At 50.0% G+C, this 17,247-nt stretch overlaps 1 protein-coding gene and 1 long non-coding RNA gene across 3 annotated transcripts in view; one reads left to right on the forward strand and one right to left on the reverse strand.

Moving 5' to 3' along the window:
- LOC121823130 (uncharacterized) overlaps positions 1-4,658 on the forward strand; it is a 126,865-nt gene extending 122,207 nt beyond the window's left edge. The window contains exon 5 of the long non-coding RNA XR_013044983.1: positions 733-4,658. This is a non-coding gene — a long non-coding RNA (uncharacterized LOC121823130). The remainder of the gene's footprint in view (positions 1-732) is intronic.
- The window catches only part of Traf3ip2 (TRAF3 interacting protein 2), a 43,627-nt gene extending 33,118 nt beyond the window's left edge, over positions 1-10,509 (reverse strand). The window contains exon 1 of one of the 2 annotated variants that reach the window (XM_076552426.1): positions 9,928-10,509. Coding sequence is in view for 1 of the 2 variants with exons in the window: in XM_006984303.4 (XP_006984365.2) it covers positions 9,928-10,180 (253 nt within the window). In the remaining variant the exon portion in view is untranslated. The remainder of the gene's footprint in view (positions 1-9,927) is intronic. The other variant, XM_006984303.4, reaches the window with a different exon arrangement.
- Positions 10,510-17,247: the final 6,738 nt, after the last annotated feature.

The raw sequence follows: 17,247 nt of genomic DNA on the forward strand, positions 1-17,247 counted from the left end.
AGACCTGGACAGCATGTGCCACCTGCAAGTCACCTGATCCCATCCAAGAGAAAGCACACAGGAAGGCAGAGGACCTACCTCAGGGCCTTTGCACCCGCTGCTCTCTTAGAATACTTTTCTCTCCGAACACCGCACGGCTCCCTTCCTTTCTCCTTAGAGGTCTCTCTTCAACGGCCGCCTTCTCAGTGAGGTTCCCCCAGAACTCCCTTAGTAAAGCGTCTCCACTCTCCCCTCACTTCCATCCCCCCTTCTCTGTTTTTCCGTCCTCGCCAGCAATCATTACCACCTTCCATATTCCACCAAGATATATAATGTAAATATGTAATCCTGTTTGCGTATAATTTCATGACACATGACTTGTCAGACTTCTGCCCACGGTCCTAGACTCAACACCTATGACCACACCTGGTGCTAGCAGGCGCTCAGTAAAGATTGCTGACTGAATAAATGATCACTGTCTACCGTACAGCAGCGCTTTGTAACTGGGTGGGTCCCTGGCAGGGTTGTCGTCTGTAGACATGGAGCCCCCAGCTCTGGCCCTGGTCAGAAGTGGGAGAACATGGTCAGCCCTGCCCAGCCTCCCTGGCAGTCACAGGGGCAGATGCACATAGATTAGAGAGGTTTGTCAATGATGCAGTTTTAACTGCAGTAAGACGTTGTAAAACTATTGTTCTTGAAAAACAACCCAGTATCTAACTGCTAACCATCTCCACTTTTCTTGTTCTCTTCTAGGCTGGCTCCCTGTTCTATTCATGTGACTCTCACCCTGCTGTGGCCTGCACTCCAGTCCCTGACACAAGGCAAGTCCTCACTGATGCAGAAAATCCCTGCTCAACTAGCCTTGACCTTGGAGAAAGCCCCTGACCTCTGAGCGGACAGAAAGCCTTGCAGTCAGCACCCGGGAGCCTGGAGCCTGCATGGCTGGAGCGCTCAGCAAGTCTGCAGAGCCGAGCCTTGTGGGAGCTGAAGAATAAGAGCGGGCCTGCTACACTGTGGCCCACTCTGAGAAAGGGAGAGGCTAGGAGGAAACCTGCTGGGTGGGGTTCTGGCTGGGACTCCTCTGGAATTCTCAGGGCGGATGCCAGGCCCAGCTTGGAGACTCTGCTGGGCAGGGCTTCCATGCCTGATTCTTGAGTCCCTCGGGTGAACAGATTCTCCCTCGCTCTGCCAAGGGGAAAGAACGAACTGTCAGGATTCTAAGTCTGTGCCCCCTCGACAGTCATTTCACTTCTAAGAATTTCCTCTCCAGAGAAGTGCGCACATCATGCCAAATGAAGTCTATAAAGACAAGCGAGGCAGCGGAGACTCGAGACAGAATGGCTTTGCGTTTCAAAAGTGTCGTGGATCTGGACAATGAGCACTCCATCTTTTATAATAATGGCAAAGTGCCATGCCAGTTGAAGTGGGAACACCTCCAAATGTATTCTTAAGTTTAAAAAAAATAGAAGAAGTCATCGTGCCACGTGGCTCTCTGTGATGTAAGATCGGACATGTGCGTGTCATCTCCTAGAGACTAGAATGGTGGTTATCTCTGGGAAGGGAGCAAGTGGGACTCACTTCCCAGAGCAGCCTGCCCCTTTTCTAATTTGTGCTGGTTGTGTATCTACCTGTCAGACTCTCTCTGTTAGAAATGTGGACTCCACCACTGACCTGGTGTTCACAAAGATGAAGAACCAGTGCCAACCGTGACTCCCACTCTGCCTCCAGGAGACCGTGAACTCCTTAGATACAAAAAACAGTGACAGGGTGCCCACTGGGACTGGCTTAAGCTACAAACAGAGGCTAAGTACCAAACAATGACTGCCACGGAGAATGCCACGGAGAATGACTGCCACGGAGAATGACCGCCACGGAGAATGACTGCCACGGAGAATGACTGCCACAGAGAATGACTGCCACGGAGAATGAATGACTGCCACGGAGAATGAATGACCACCACGGAGAATGAATGACCACCACGGAGAATGACCGCTATGGAGAATGACTGCCACGGAGAATGACTGCCACAGAGAATGACCACCATGGAGAGAATGACCGCCATGGAGAGAATAACCGCCACAGAGAGAATGATTTCCACGGAGAATGAATGACTGCCACGGAGAATGACCGCCACGGAGAATGACTGCCACAGAGAGTGACTGCCACAGAGAATGAATGACTGCCACGGAGAATGACTGCCACAGTTAGGCACATGGCGGGGTTCACATGCCCTCTGCTCCGGCTCCAAAGACAGCAGCCCTTCTCTTGGGAGTGTGGCTCGCCCACTTTGGGCCGAGAGCTGCACTTACTGTGTTTCCAGCTCTTATATTTGGATTCCCTCTTCTTTTTTCCTTTTTGACAGAGGGTCTCACTGTGTATCCGTGGCTGCCCTGGAACTCTACATAGGCCAGGCTGGGCTTGATACAGCCCTCTGCCTCCTGAGTGCAGGGCTCAAGTGGGGAGTCTTGGTTTTATTTTTTTTTCATGTGTGTGAGTGTTTTGCCTGTCTATATGTTTGACGCCACATCTGTGCCTGGTGACACTGGAGGTCAGAATTGGACATTGGCTCCCCTGGAACTAGAGTTACAGGTGATGGCGAGCCACCACGCAGGTACTGGGAACTGAACCTGGGTCCTCTGCACAGGCGGCAGCCTCTCATCCCTGAGCCAGCTCTCCAGCCCTCTCCATCCTCCTCATCTCTGTCAGTTTCTCCATCTCTCCCCAAACCTCTAGCTTCCCTTTTCCCTCCCAGGTCTGAGGCTGTTATCCTCTGCCTCCCGCACCCCCAGCAGGACTGGCTTTGGGACAGCCAACGGCACCCCCTGAGGATGTGTGCCCCTGGTTTGCCTTTCACAGAATTGCTCCCACCTTTCTCTGCACACAGCCCAGCCAGGCTCCTTGGGCTGCCAGCAGCTCGGCTCAGATCCGTTCCCAGCATCCATTTCCCACTGTGTTGTCTCATTCCTTTACTCACAGAGTCTCAGAAAGGGGCCCACTAGCCTTCACAGTACCTTTACAATCCCACCAGGACCTCTGTCCCTCTGGCCATCATGGCCTCCCTTCTTGCATGTCCGTCAGACAGCTTCCTTCCCTTTCCTGTCTGAGAAGCAAGTCTCTCTCAGGACAGAAGCGAAAGGACCTCCTGGCATGCTCACAGTTCACTGTGGCTCTCTCTGACTTACAGGTGGCCTTGCCCTGAATCAACCTGTATTGCTCAGGTGTGAGATACACACAGAACTTAACTGCTTCTGGATGCAGACTTCTGGATTTTGATTGCTTCCCTACCAGCTGTGTAATTAAATGTTAGGACCATGACAAAGTCACTTAACCCCTCCAGGCCTCGTTTGACTCATCTGCAAAAAGGAGGGAGTAGCAACTCTGTCCTATAGGGCTGTCATGAGGCTAAAAAGGTACAGCATACCCAATGCAGAGCCTGGTCCACATCCAATTCTTAAGTTATTTTTAATCCAGAGAGAGACTTGGCTTTGGAATCGTTCTTCTAGATGCCATGCCTGCAGGTGTACCAGGTACTGGGGGTGTCAGCCGAAACCTAGTGTATGGAGACTGTAGCTGTGTGACCAGTGAGCGTGTGTGCACGAGAGGACTCCACCACGTTTGAGTGACATCTGCTCATCTGGTCCTGGGCCACAGGCAGTGTGAGAGGTACCACTCTGCTATTCTATGACACACATTAGAGAGCTTCGCCAAAGCCACACCAGAGGCTCTCCCAGAAGTTTCCACAAACCATCGAGATCCAGGGCTGGCAAATTTTCCCAACAAAGGGCCACATGGCACATCCTTTCTGCTTTGTGGTTCATATGTTGTCTTTCTTGTATTTCACTGCGTGTGGGGTGTGTGTGTGTACCCACAGAAGACAGAGAAGTTGTTTTTATTTTATTTTATTTTATTCCCCGGAGGCAGAGTCTCCCACTGAACCTAGGCTGACTGGCAGGTGAGGTCGTAGGATCCACCCGCCTCTGACCCCCAGCACTGGGTTACAGCCATGCACATCTTTTCCCATGGGGTCTGGGGACTTGAACTCAGATCCTCAGGCTTGCACAGCAAGGCTCTTACCCACTCAGCCATCTCCTACCGCCTCACAACTTTTGTTGTTGTTGTTGTTTTTTTGTTTTTGTTTTTTTTTTGTTTTTTTTTTTTTTTTGGTTTTTCGAGACAGGGTTTCTCTGTGTAGCTTTGCGCCTTTCCTGGCACTCACTTGGTAGCCCAGGCTGGCCTCGAACTCTCAGAGATCCACCTGGCTCTGCCTCCCGAGTGCTGGGATTAAAGGCGTGCGCCACCACTGTTGTTGTTTTAACAACCCTTTAAAAAAGATAGGGGCTGGAGAGACGGCTCAATGGTTAGGCACGTACGCTGTTCTTGCAGAAGACCTGCATTCTGTTGCCAGCATCCACGATGGATGGCTTAGAACAACCGGTAACTGCAGGTCCAGAGGGATGGTGCCTCTGGCCACCACAGACCACTGCACTCACATGCACACACCCTCCCGACACACAACTGAAAATCAATAAAAAGAAAAAAGTTTTAATTAATATAAAAATGAGTCTTAGCACTAGGCTAGTACAGAAAGACCTTTGGCCTGAGGGCTATAGTTCACCAACTGCTGATAAAAAGCTCATGCTGATGTTGCAAAATGCAAATGTAATAAAATGGATCTAGTTAAGAAACGTTGCCCTCTCTTACCTGTCTCCCGTTAATATTTACTGAATGGTTGTTATATGTAAAATAGTTACAAGGATTTTCATACACAGTAACTCATTTGGCTCTCGCTGTGACCTGAGTTGATGGATGCTGTGGTTGGTACTCTTTTATAATGGGGAAACTGAGGTACAGAAAGGTTAAAGACCTTCCTCAAGGTCCTATGGCCAGTAGCAGTTCAGCCCCAGAGCCTGAGCAGTCTGCACTGACGGAGGGCAGGCAGCTGCCCAGGAACCACTAGAAACTCCGGGATAAGTCGCTTCTAGAGCATTCTCCTTGACCTGGAGGGGCCTGGACGACACCTCCAGGGTTCAGTCAGGCACCACAGGGGGAAGCCTGGGTGTTTTCCCCTCATGCCATTACAATGGAGGGTGCGCCCAGACTGCAGAGGCATCTTGATTTGAAAAAAAGCACTTGATTGGATCTCATTAAATTTTAATCATAAACTGAATTCAAAATAAATTGAAACCTGGATGACAGAGCACAAACAAAGGGCAGTGATAAATGGAGATGCAGCTGGGAAGGGGACAGCTTCCAGGGGACATCTCTGAGGCAAGGACGGACGGGATTTAATGAAGGTGTTGTGTCCCTGGAAGAAGACAAATAGGAGAGCAAGGAGCGGAGGAAGGGCAGATTGAGTAATTAATAAATGCCCTAGCAGCTCCTAAATATTCAAGACGCGCTGATCACCAACTGATTGGATCGGGGTTTGGTCTTGTGGAGCCCAGCCTGGCCTTGAAATCCTGATCCTCCGGCCTCCACCTCCTAAATGCTGAGATTACAGGCACTCACCACTATATACAGGCTAGATATGTTTTTAAATATGTATGTGTGTATGTTGGTTTGTGTGTGGGGTACATGTGTGTGTGCTTGTGGAGGCCAAGGTGAAAATCAGGCGTCTCCCTCAGTTGCAGGGTCCGACACCATGTACCTTCTTCGGTTACTCTCCACCTTATGTAAGGAGGCAAGATCTCTCCCGCCTCAACTTCGTGGGTAGTATGGCTGGCCACCTGACTGGGGATTCTCTGTCTCTGTCCCCAGAACACTGGGATTCTAGGCGGGCAGCCACACCCCTTGGCTTTTACGTGGGTTCTGGGGATCTGACTCCAGTCCTGAATTTCTTTTGTTATTTTTTTTTTTTTAAATACTGTTTGGGTTACTGATAGGGTTGAAAAGTCCTAGAGATATATAGCATGAATATTTCAGGTGGCCATAATAAACAAATATATATATTTGTAGTTGAGAGGATTCTGAAATCCAATTTGGATCAGACACTTACAATTACAGATTCTCGAGGTATTTTTTACTCTCTAGGGAATAATTTAAAGTTTCTTTTTACATTTTTTGTGTGTGTGTGTGTGGTGTTGCCATGGCACCCATGCACGGGTCAGAAGACAATTGGGCAGGAGTCTCTTCTCCCTTTTCCACCTTGTCGATCGATCCCAGGGATCAAACCCAGGCTGTCGGCTTGGTGGCAAGCACCTTTACGAGCTGAGTCATCTTGCCGGCCCCGAAAGAGTAATTTTTTTTTTTTTTAGTGCCTCTAAAAATCACAGATCTTTAGAAATGTCTGTAAACTCATGAATGTCTTTGTCTACTGCCAAAATGTATGCAAATTACCAGAAGGTTGGCTTGGTCAGTGGAAGCTGGGTTTGGGGTGAACCGGTCAGCTCCGATTCAAACTCCAGTGAGCAAACACTTCCAAGCTTACTTGCAGAATTTCCCTGAGAGAGAAGTTATTCCATTAGGTTTTGCCAGAGGCTCTGAGGCGGTGTGAGCTGTGGAGACAAGGGGGCACTTGCTGGACTTTGCACAGGAAGACGCACATCAAGCTGAGGGCAGTCATTATGCTCTGCTCTGACTTGCGGAAGTGGCCTTGGGACTCCAGTGCTGAGCTGCGTGGGGTGGAGGGAGACTTCTGGGAACAGACTGCCTACCACATCGAGAGCTGCTCATAAAAACATTTAGAGAAACAACCTCAGGCCAGCTCGGGAGCTTTTGTTGCCATTGTTTGCTCTGTCTGTTTGGTTTTTTTGTGCTTGCTTCACATAAGGTGGTCTTTCTAAAGCTCCTACGCGTGATTCCTAATTCAGTTCAGGTCACAGAATGAAGAGGAAGGGGCGGGAAGGATGAGAAGGGAAGGGCTATTGCCATGGGAGAAGGACCTTGTAATCCACACGGATTACAGGTGCAGGGAGGGTCAATGGGATCGTCACAGGACAAAGGCAGGAATGGCAGGGCGGGCCAGTGCCCAGGACGTCTAGGCAGACAACTCTGGAAAAGTTCCGAGATGCAAGTGGGACCTGTTTCCCCTTGGAGAGGAAAGGAGGGGTGTGGAAGGCTGGGCACAGGAGCCAAGTTTCCTTCGCCACTCACGGAGTTGCCAAGACCCCGTGTAGACTAGGTCAGCTGGGCACGAGAGGAGGACAGGCTGGGTGACGGCCTCCCACCCATCCACTAGCTTGATCTCCGCGGTGTCATCAGGGAATCAAGCCAAAGTGGCCGCATGCTGAGGATGCCACCTGCATGACAGCCCACCCGTCCTCCCCTGGTTTCTGGCCCTTCGTCTCCAAGAAGGTCTACGTGTGCGCACCTGCATGCACACATGTACATCAGCGGAGTGAGCAGAGCTCTGAGGTTGGAGCACACGTGGGCTCCAGGAGGCATGCTGGGTAGGAGACGAGGACTGTCCGAGAGGGAGAAGAAACCCTGTGTTTCGTGAACTAGAAATATCTGGGTGACAAAGCATTGAGGAGAAACAGGAGAGGCCTTGGGGGACAGCTTCTAGATTCCAACCATCAGCTGCTTCTTGTGGAGAGCCAGCTGGACTGTTTTGATAAGGAAATAGGATCAAACAGTAGGGGTCATCTAGTTGGCTGGGAAGGGACCTGGAGCTGGGCTGTGCCTCCGTCTGTGCCCTTTCCTATAGCAGTTGCCTGCAGTTCACATATATACGTTTTTAAAGGTTAATCTAAAACTGCCTGCAGCAGAAAACGATTTGAATTCAGGATCTATCTGAGATTTCCATTCTGCAACGTGTAAAACATTGATTTAATTTAGACAAACCACTTTACCATCATCTATCTCACTGAATGCCTGCTAAACGATGCCTGGAAATATGACTTTCCCCTCTTCTTTTAATTTTCAGTGTATTTGAAAGTCACTAATGCCTTCTTCCTTGGAGGTGCGGGCTTGAACACTTTATCTTGGTACCTCTGAGAATCCCTGAGTGAGGAGGCTTTCCCTCCAGCATCCTGTCCAGACTCCTGCTTAGCCAGCCCCGCGCAGGGAACACATCAGAAGGGCTGCATCACTCATCTCCTCACCCTTGTGGAGTGACCCGGAAGAGCAGCACCAGGTTAAGAAGGGCTGTGGTGGAGCCCTGACCCATCAAAGCCAGGCGGGCAGTCACACAGAGCTGCTGCCCTGGTTTAGAAGATAACGCTTCAGATTTAAAATAAGAATCAGGAACTCGCCACAAGCAAAATATGTTGGAAGTCTGGTACCCTTATTCCAGAATACAGAGAACCATCTAAAAACACCACAGGGCCTATGCTGGAGCCTTATACCCTACAGAGAGTTTAGCAATACCCAAAGCCTCAAATCTGCCATCCTCTCAGCCAAAACCCGTTGGGACTCCTACAGACAGTCATTTCTCAAAAGAAACAGTGATAATTTTTTAAAAGCAGTGGTTTGGAAAAGGTTAAGGACCTGGTGGATCTGCCATCTAATAGTGACTCTAATCATGGTCACCAGCCTTACATGGTGTTAGGATGTGTCTCTCTGGTCCCTTTCCCCTCCCATTAAAGGCCCACACACTGACTGCTGGAGCCATGAGTGCCTTCCTGCTCCAGCTCCTGGCCTCTGAAGCCGGATCCGCTGCCAACCCTGGAGCCGGCCTTGACTCTCAGCAAACACATGGGACACGCGCTAAATTCGAGAAATCCCATTTCCCCCTCTGTGGTTAAAGCCAAAAATGATGGCTGGATTCAGGGCAGCCCCCCTGCAGAGGCGCAGCTGACACCCCCACCCCCCAGCCCACCACAAGCTGCGGGGCCCTGCCAGCTGCTCTACCTTCGGCCTGGAAAGCAGATGAGGGGAACGAAAAACTTTTTAAAAGTTTATGTGCAAGGAGCCTGAGTACCTCTGCGTGTTTGATGGCATGCCAGGTTCTGGGGGCTGGAAAAAAAAAAAAGGAAGAAGCAAAGGCCTTCCTAATGGACTAGTAGCAGAGGTAAAATTTATATGTGTAATAATCAGTAAACAAAACATGTCTTCGAAGACCACCCATTGCGGTACCCTTCTGGGACTGCCCTGGCCTTGTTTGGTTAGAAAGGAATTTAGACATAATCATGTTAGTGTACACACACACACACACACACACACACACACACACACCACAGATGAAGAAATCCAGGCTTCCGGGAGCCAAAGGGAATTGCCCAAGAGATGGACCCACACAAAGTGGAGGGAGAACTTGGAACCAAGTTTTCTGACCTCTTTTGAAATTATTAATTTGGTCTCTTTTCATTCACTTCGTAGTCTAATAGGCCACCAGGAAGTCACAAGAAGGCGGCTTCTAAGATCAAGCGTCTCCCCTGGCGTCCCCCAGCACTGTCCAGACCCGGCAAATGCCTGGCTAAGGAGAATGGAGGGGGGCGGGGGGGGGGCGGTGTCGAGCACTTCCTGACCCAAGAACGTGATGTTGATGGTTTTTTTTTTTTTCCACCAGCATAAAACCAGGATAGAGAAAAACTGGGAGTTGGCCTTCCCGCTCTGTCACTGACGCATCTGGGGCTGGAAGCCAATTACTTAATCCTTGCTACCACGGCTCCCTCCTCGGAGAAAGTTTGATTCGTTTAAAAGACGGGCTCTTGCTACATACGTACGTAGCCCAGGCTAGTCCTGAACTCGCCATGGTTAGCTTGATGTCTTCTTGATTTGGAAACTCGAGGAGACACTAAGAGGAGCTGGTAGTCGGGTGCTCCTCTCAGTAAAGAGTTAACCTCAGCTCGGCCTGCCTGAAACACTAAACCAGAGCCACGTTTCCTCCTGAAGCTCTGGGTCGTAGTCTCAGCTCAAAGCTGGTCTCCAGATGAGCAAGGTAAAGGTGGAGGAGAGACAGGGCGGCGGAAAGCAAGGCCAGAACATTCTGGCAGAGGAGGAGGCAGTGGGCTGGAAAGCCCGTCGGTGGTTACGGAGGTCGACGCAGGTACCAGTGAGATCACTCACCTCCGATCGCCGCTGCAGACAGGCAGGCCCGGGGGGTGGTCGCTGGCTCTGCCGCGGGGCTCCACCTTGGGCCGCTCAGACCTCCCTCGCCCTCTCCGGGTCCAGGTAAGCGGTGGAGCAGGCTGCGAAGCAGGAAGTGGATGTTGTATGCAAATCTCCACGGAGAGGAAGCTTCGGCTCCGCAGGCTCCCCGTGGGCAGTGAATCAACGGCTGAGAAGTCTCACTCTTTCTTAAAACAGAAACCTCCTTCATTTACCAGAGAGAGTCGGCAACCAATTAGGCGGCGTCCTGATTTTACCACCCAGATAAGAAACTGTGAGGAATGCCCCGGCCTCGGGGTGACTGCGGTGCCTGAGAAGGTGTCTCTGGGAGATTGAACTTGAGTGTTTAGACTGTGTATTCATTAGCAGCTTCAAACGAGGAGACTGGGGCCTGATAATGGGAAGGAGTATGAAGCAAGAGCTTTTTTTTTACTGTGTCCTTTAACTACCTAAAACACATGTGCTGCCCATAACTAAGGAGCAAGCCTACAGCTCTGTGCAGGAGTGTATGAACACATACACAGGCGCGCGCGCGCGCGCGCACACACACACACACACACACACAAACACACACTCCTCTGGCTTCTCATTTCACAATCTTTAAGTGTCTTTCTCCCTTTTCCTCTGTTTATTCAGTAGTAGCCTACAGAATTTATTGCACACGGGGATCGAGAGGCAGGCTGCTGCTGCTGTGGCGGCAATGCGTTTGGATAATATAAATCCAGGTGATTTCCCGTGCTCTGGAGGGTGGTGGGAGCCAGTCCAGGTGTGAACTCAGTCACGTCACAGGGCCACAGGGCTCATCACTGCACCCCAGGGGCTGGACTTGACCACCTACAGAAGGTGTTGCAGACTGAAGCAGCCCTGGAAGCTGTCTGTCTCCCGACTCTCATGGAGGGGACACGTCCTAGAACGTCCCCAGCCAGGCTATACCAGGTCTACCCAAGTTGTTCCACATGGTGATAGGCAAAGGGAATGAGGCTCGTTTTTAAACCATCATAATAAAGGTGGTATACATTGTCGTGTGTTTTCACAATGGAGTGCTATGTAGATGTTAAAACAATAAATATGTGCATTTGTTATTTGTACAAATTAACATGGAAAAGAGGCTCTGATAAATTATTTAATGAAACATTATTTTTGATGATTCATATGTACACACACACACACACACACACACACACACACACACACACATGGATGTTTACGTGTCCCCAGCATCTAGGGCATTACCTGTGACATTATAGATAATCTGTGCATGTTGAATGATCAAGTCAGAAATGCTTGGAGCTGGACCTCCTCATTGCACAGGCCTGTTATTCCCAGACTGATTACCTCAGCCTTGAATTTTCTGCTTCAAAAACTATTATCAAATCTTTTGAGGGGGTGTGGGAAGACAACATTCTTTGTGGAATGGCTGAAACCAAGAGAATTGGAGGGGGCGGGGGCAGCTATCAGCGTTGGATGGGGACAGGAAAGGAGAGAAGAATGGCGTGGGAGGAGGGGAGAGGGAGAATGGGGAGCAGAAGAGAGGAAGACGTTTTCATTTCGTGTAGCTGTCCTTAAATGGGCTGGGTAGACCTCAGAAGTGCTTCTGGAAAGTTCCTCCTTTGGAACTCTTTCCAGGTCTCCACCAAGTGAGAGCTGTGACGGGGGCACCAGGCGCTGATGCTCTTCCTGCAGATGCTGGCCCCTCTCCTCTCTGAATCCATCCTGAGCTGATGCTCTTCCTGCAGTTGCTGGCCCCTCTCCTCTCTGAATCCATCCTGAGCTTGGGGGACAGGATAATGGCTCCTTGCTCACAGCCTCTGCTGGGCCCCTCCTGGAAAGCAACTCAAGGATGTAAACTGTTTATAGAGTCTCCTGGACTGAGAAACTTCTGTCTGAGCATGCCTGCTGAGGTTTGACTGAAATACGGATGCCAGAGGGCATGCCTGAGGTCTGGGACATAAACACCTCCCGTTTCCGGATGCTTCCCACTGCCGTCCAGATGCTCACGCGTAGTGTAGCCTCCCAGGGAGCAGTTTTCCCCAAGCCCTTTGTACACCTTGAATTCCGAGAGCAGTCCTGTGAGGTGCAGTGGCTGTCATTCACACTGTACCCTCGAGGAACACGAGGCTCAGAGACGTCTAGTAACTCCTTGAAGGGCACACGGCTAATTGGTGGAGCAGTCGAACTCAACACTGTCTCACTTCCGGGTTGTCTCTTTGCTCCCTTGGCTGCTCAGCTCTGGCCCGCGTTACCTACAAGTCTGAGTGGAGCTGAAGTAGTTCACTTTCTTCACACAACTCTTGACAGTTCTCAAGAGGGGAAGGAAGGAAGCAATAAATGGGCAGGGCCCTGACTGTTCCAGTCACGCCGGGTCTGTGTTTATACATAGATTGCTGCTGTCGAAGAAAAAAATATCAGACCATGGAGTCAAGATATGAGCCAATCATCTCCCTCCTAGTAGAAGTCTATAAGATTCATAAGAAGTCTGTAAGTAGAAGGATTTATGTTTGCCAGGCTTAAGGGTTTCTGTGTCTTTGTTAGGTAGGACTTGGTTGCATCTCTATTGCTGTGAGAATATACCACCACCAAGGCAACTTAGAAAAGAAAGTGTTTAATCTGGGCTTACTGTTCCAGAGGGTTAGAATCCATGATGGTGAAGCAAAGCTATGTTGGCAGGAACATCTGAGGGCTTACATCTTGATGAGCAAGTAGAAAGCAGAGAGAGAGAGAAACAGAGAGAGAGAGAGAGAGAGAGAGAGAGAGAGAGAGAGAGAGAGAGAGAGAGAGAGAGAGAGAGAAGAAGGAGGAGGAGGAGGAGGAGGAGGAGGAGGAGGAGGAGGAGGAGGAGGAGGAGAAGAGACAGAGACAGAGACAGAGACAGAGACTGGGAATCATACAAGTCGTTTGAAACTTCAAAGCCCACCCCCAGTTACAAACTTCCTTCAACAAGGCCACACCTCCTAAGCCTTCCCAAACAGTTCCATGACTGGGGGCCAAGAATTTAAACATACAAATCTAGGGGGCCATTCTCATTTAAACCACCACAGGGTTGCTGTAACAGAATGCCAGAGAGTGGATGGCTTAAACTACAAGCTTTTATTGCTTAAAGGTTAGCAGGCTGGAAGTCCAAAATCAAGCCACTAGAAGATTGTGTATGGGTGGAAAGCCTGCTTCCTGTCCCTCTTGATCTGTCCTCGTATGGTGGAGGAGCACTGGAGTGCTCTCTGGTCCCTTTTACAGGGGTGCTAATTCCATCCATGAGATCTTGCTGCGACAAGTTAGTTGCCTCTCAAAGGCCCTATCTCCTAGTGCCATTATATGAAGTAGCTGTGAGATTTCAACACATGAATTTGAGGGATAATGGACATAAGAATGCAGTTTATAACACTTGGTAATTTTGCACAAAATCAGATAAAGGCAGTTTCCTCCACTTCCAAAAAACTAAACCAAGCCCTGATACCTGCTGCTCAGCATTAATCTAGGGAATAAAGGGGAAAGAAAAGACTGATTTTCCCATTTTTAAAGCTCCAATTATAATCATGAGAGGGCAGAACGAACTATATTGATCCACCAGGTATAAAGGGAGATAGCCACCATCATGCTCTCCTCTGAGAACGGCCCTTGTTCAAAGGGTCCTGAGCATCAATCGTGGGCTGGATGACTCCCCACAGAGGAGTGGCCATTCTTCCAGTATTTGTGCAGCTCTGAATATTCACCCCATCTCCCAACCCTCAGTCAGCACTGGCCTTAGTCCCGACATGTATTGGGTGCTGCACACACAAGCAGAAACGTCTCAACACTTTCTTGGGTCACCTTCAGATGGACAGGGGTGGCAATGCAGCAGTTCAACTGATTAGCCATTAGACAAGGCGGGGAGCTGCTGCACCCGAGTCTCTCCACTGCATGCTCAGTGTCTACACTGCATAATGAGTCTCTCCACTGCACATGAGTCTCTCCACTGCATGCTCAGTCTCTCCACTGCAAGGAATCTCTGCACTGCACAATGAGTCTCTCCACTGTACATGAGTCTCTCCACTGCACACTGAGTCTCTCCACTGCACATGAGTCTCTCAACTGTATGCTCAGTCTCTCCACTGCACCCGAGTCTCTCCACTGCATGCTTAGTCTCTCCACTGCACCCGAGTCTCTTCACTGCATGCTCAGTCTCTCCACTGCACAGGAATCTCCCCACTGCACAGTGAGTCTCTCTACTACACAATGAGTCTCTTCACTGCACACTGAGTCTCTCCACTGCATATGAGTCTCTCCACTGCACACTGAGTCTCTCCACTGCACAGGAGTCTCTCCACTGCACAGGAGTCTCTCCACTGCACACTGAGTCTCTCCACTGCACATGAGTCTCTCCACTGCACACAAGTCTCTCCACTGCACGAGAGACTCTTCACTGCATACTGAGTCTCTCCACTGCACAGGAGTCTCTCTACTGCACACTGAGTCTCTCCACTGCACAGGAGTCTCTCCACTGCACAGGAGTCTCTCCACTGCATGAGAGACTCTTCACTGCATACTGAGTCTCTCCACTGCACAGGAGTCTCTCCACTGCACACTGAGTCTCTCCACTGCACAGGAGTCTCTCCACTGCATAATGAGTCTCTCCACAGCACAATGAGTCTCTCCACTGCACAGGAGTCTCTCCACTGCACACTGAGTCTCTCCACTGCACACTGAGTCTCTCCACTGCACAGGAGACTCTCCACTGCATAATGAGTCTCTCCACTGCACAAGGAGTCTCTCCACTGCACAGGAGTCTCTCCACTGCATAATGAGTCTCTCCACAGCACAATGAGTCTCTCCACTGCACAGGAGTCTCTCCACTGCACACTGAGTCTCTCCACTGCACACTGAGTCTCTCCACTGCACACTGAGTCTCTCCACTGCACAGGAGACTCTCCACTGCATAATGAGTCTCTCCACTGCACAAGGAGTCTCTCCACTGCACAAGGAGTCTCTCCACCACACACTGAGTCTCTCCACCACACACTGAGTCTCACCACTACACAGGAATCTCTCCACCACACACTGAGTCTCTCCACTACACAGAAGTCTCTTCATTGCATGAGAGACTCTTCACTGCATACTGAGTCTCTCCACTGCACAGGAGTCTCTCCACTGCACACTGAGTCTCTCCACTGCACAGGAGTCTCTCCACTGCATAATGAGTCTCTCCACAGCACAATGAGTCTCTCCACTGCACAGGAGTCTCTCCACTGCACACTGAGTCTCTCCACTGCACACTGAGTCTCTCCACTGCACACTGAGTCTCTCCACTGCACAGGAGACTCTCCACTGCATAATGAGTCTCTCCACTGCACACTGAGTCTCTCCACTGCACAGGAGTCTCTCCACTGCATAATGAGTCTCTCCACAGCACAATGAGTCTCTCCACTGCACAGGAGTCTCTCCACTGCACACTGAGTCTCTCCACTGCACACTGAGTCTCTCCACTGCACACTGAGTCTCTCCACTGCACAAGAGTCTCCTGCTCTGCTTAGCTGCTTCAGTTCAGAGAGGAAGCAGCACACACCTAGCCTCTCCTCCACCACCCCAACCTGGCCCTGGTTCCGGTTGCTACCTGTCCAGATGGCCCTTTCCTGTGGGTGGCATCCTCTCTGGGCATGTTTCCTGTCTTGTTGGCAGACTGGATCAGGACCTTCAGAACCTAAAAGAGGTCTAAAGCAGGAGTCTCAGCCTTTCTCCCTAAGAGGTCTGCATGATTTGAATGTGCCCTTCCCCAAGTCACATCCTGAGACTGAACTGTCAGTGAGGGTGTTCCGAAGTGATAGGTATTGTGGGCAGAGCTCTGATGAATGAGATTGGTGATCTAAGAAGTGTGCCGCTGCCTTTTCACCATCTGAGGAGACAGAGAAGGCACTACCCATGAGGGAGAGGCCCTCGGCAGGCATGAGATCTACTGGGACCCTATTCTTGGATTCCCCAGCCTCCCAAACTCTGACAAAGAAATGTCTGTTGTTTATACACTTCTCAGTCTAGAAGAGCCTCCTTTAGCCCACGAAAGCTACATCCCAAACTCTTAAATCCTCAACCACAGAACACCAAGCCCTGTAAATACTCTTTTTTCCTATGCATACATATCTGTGGTTGTTTAACTTATAAATTTGTCACAGTAAGAGATTAACAGTGACTGATAATAAGATAGAGGCTATAACTCTATTGTGTCATAAAGTTATCAACATCACTACTTTTGTCCTTTGATGTTGTTGTTAAGGAAAACAAAGGCGGCTGGATGCGATGGCATGAACGGGCACTGCTCCTCACAGCCTCACGTATGTGAACATTTGGTTTAGAACTTGAGCTGCTGTTTGGGGAAGTTGTGGGATCTTTGGGGTGCCATGCGTGGCTTTTGGAAGCAGGTCCTTGGGGTCAGGCCTTTGAGAGTGACAGCCTTCCCCATTTCCCTGCCCACCGCCTCTGTGCTCCCGGATCTGCCACAAAACCGTGGGCCCCTGCTGAGCATTCCAGCCACCATACTTCTTCACCACGGGGGTTTTTCCCTAAATAATCCTCTCCTCTTCCAGTGGCTCCCGTCGGGTATTTGTCAGCGTGAAGAGAAGGTATCCACATATTCTCCACACTAAACCACAGCAATCTGAGAGCTAGGCTCCTACGTGACTAGTGGGCATGTTGACTGTTCAGCAAGGGATGCTGAGCAAGGGATGCTGGACAAAGAGATGAGTCACAGGTAGATGGGAGAGGCAGACCAGCACCTCACCAGACTGTTCAGATGAGGCCCAGCTGTACTTTTTAAAATTACATTGATTTATTTCTGTAATATGTGTTGGGGGGCACACATGTACTATACCATGTATGTGGAGGTCAAGGGACAGCTTTTGGGAGTTGGTACTTTCCCTTCCCCGTGTGGGTTCAGGTGAGCAAACTCAGGTCATCAAGCTTGGCAACAAGCTCCTTTACCCACTGAGTCCTCTCCCAAGCCCCTGATGCCCCATTTAAAATGGAAGAATTGTTTGTTTCTGGAAATTTCCATTTCACATCTTCAGGCTGTGTTTGATGCACATGACTGCAGGTGACTGAAACCGCGATAAGCGGGATTGCTGCAGTTCATTACAGATGCAGGTGCACATGAAGATTAGCCTCCCTCCCCTACAAAGTTCAGATTTATTCATCTTCTCTTACTAGGGGGATACCGGGAACAGCAGATGTGTCAAGCTACAAAATAGCCTGTTAAACCCTTACCCAAGGCAACGGGTGCCTTTGACCAGACATTTGCATCCTTGAAGGGGAACATCC

Source organism: Peromyscus maniculatus, chromosome 16, assembly GCF_049852395.1.
Source record: "Peromyscus maniculatus bairdii isolate BWxNUB_F1_BW_parent chromosome 16, HU_Pman_BW_mat_3.1, whole genome shotgun sequence".
Classification (NCBI taxonomy): Eukaryota; Metazoa; Chordata; class Mammalia; order Rodentia; family Cricetidae; genus Peromyscus; species Peromyscus maniculatus.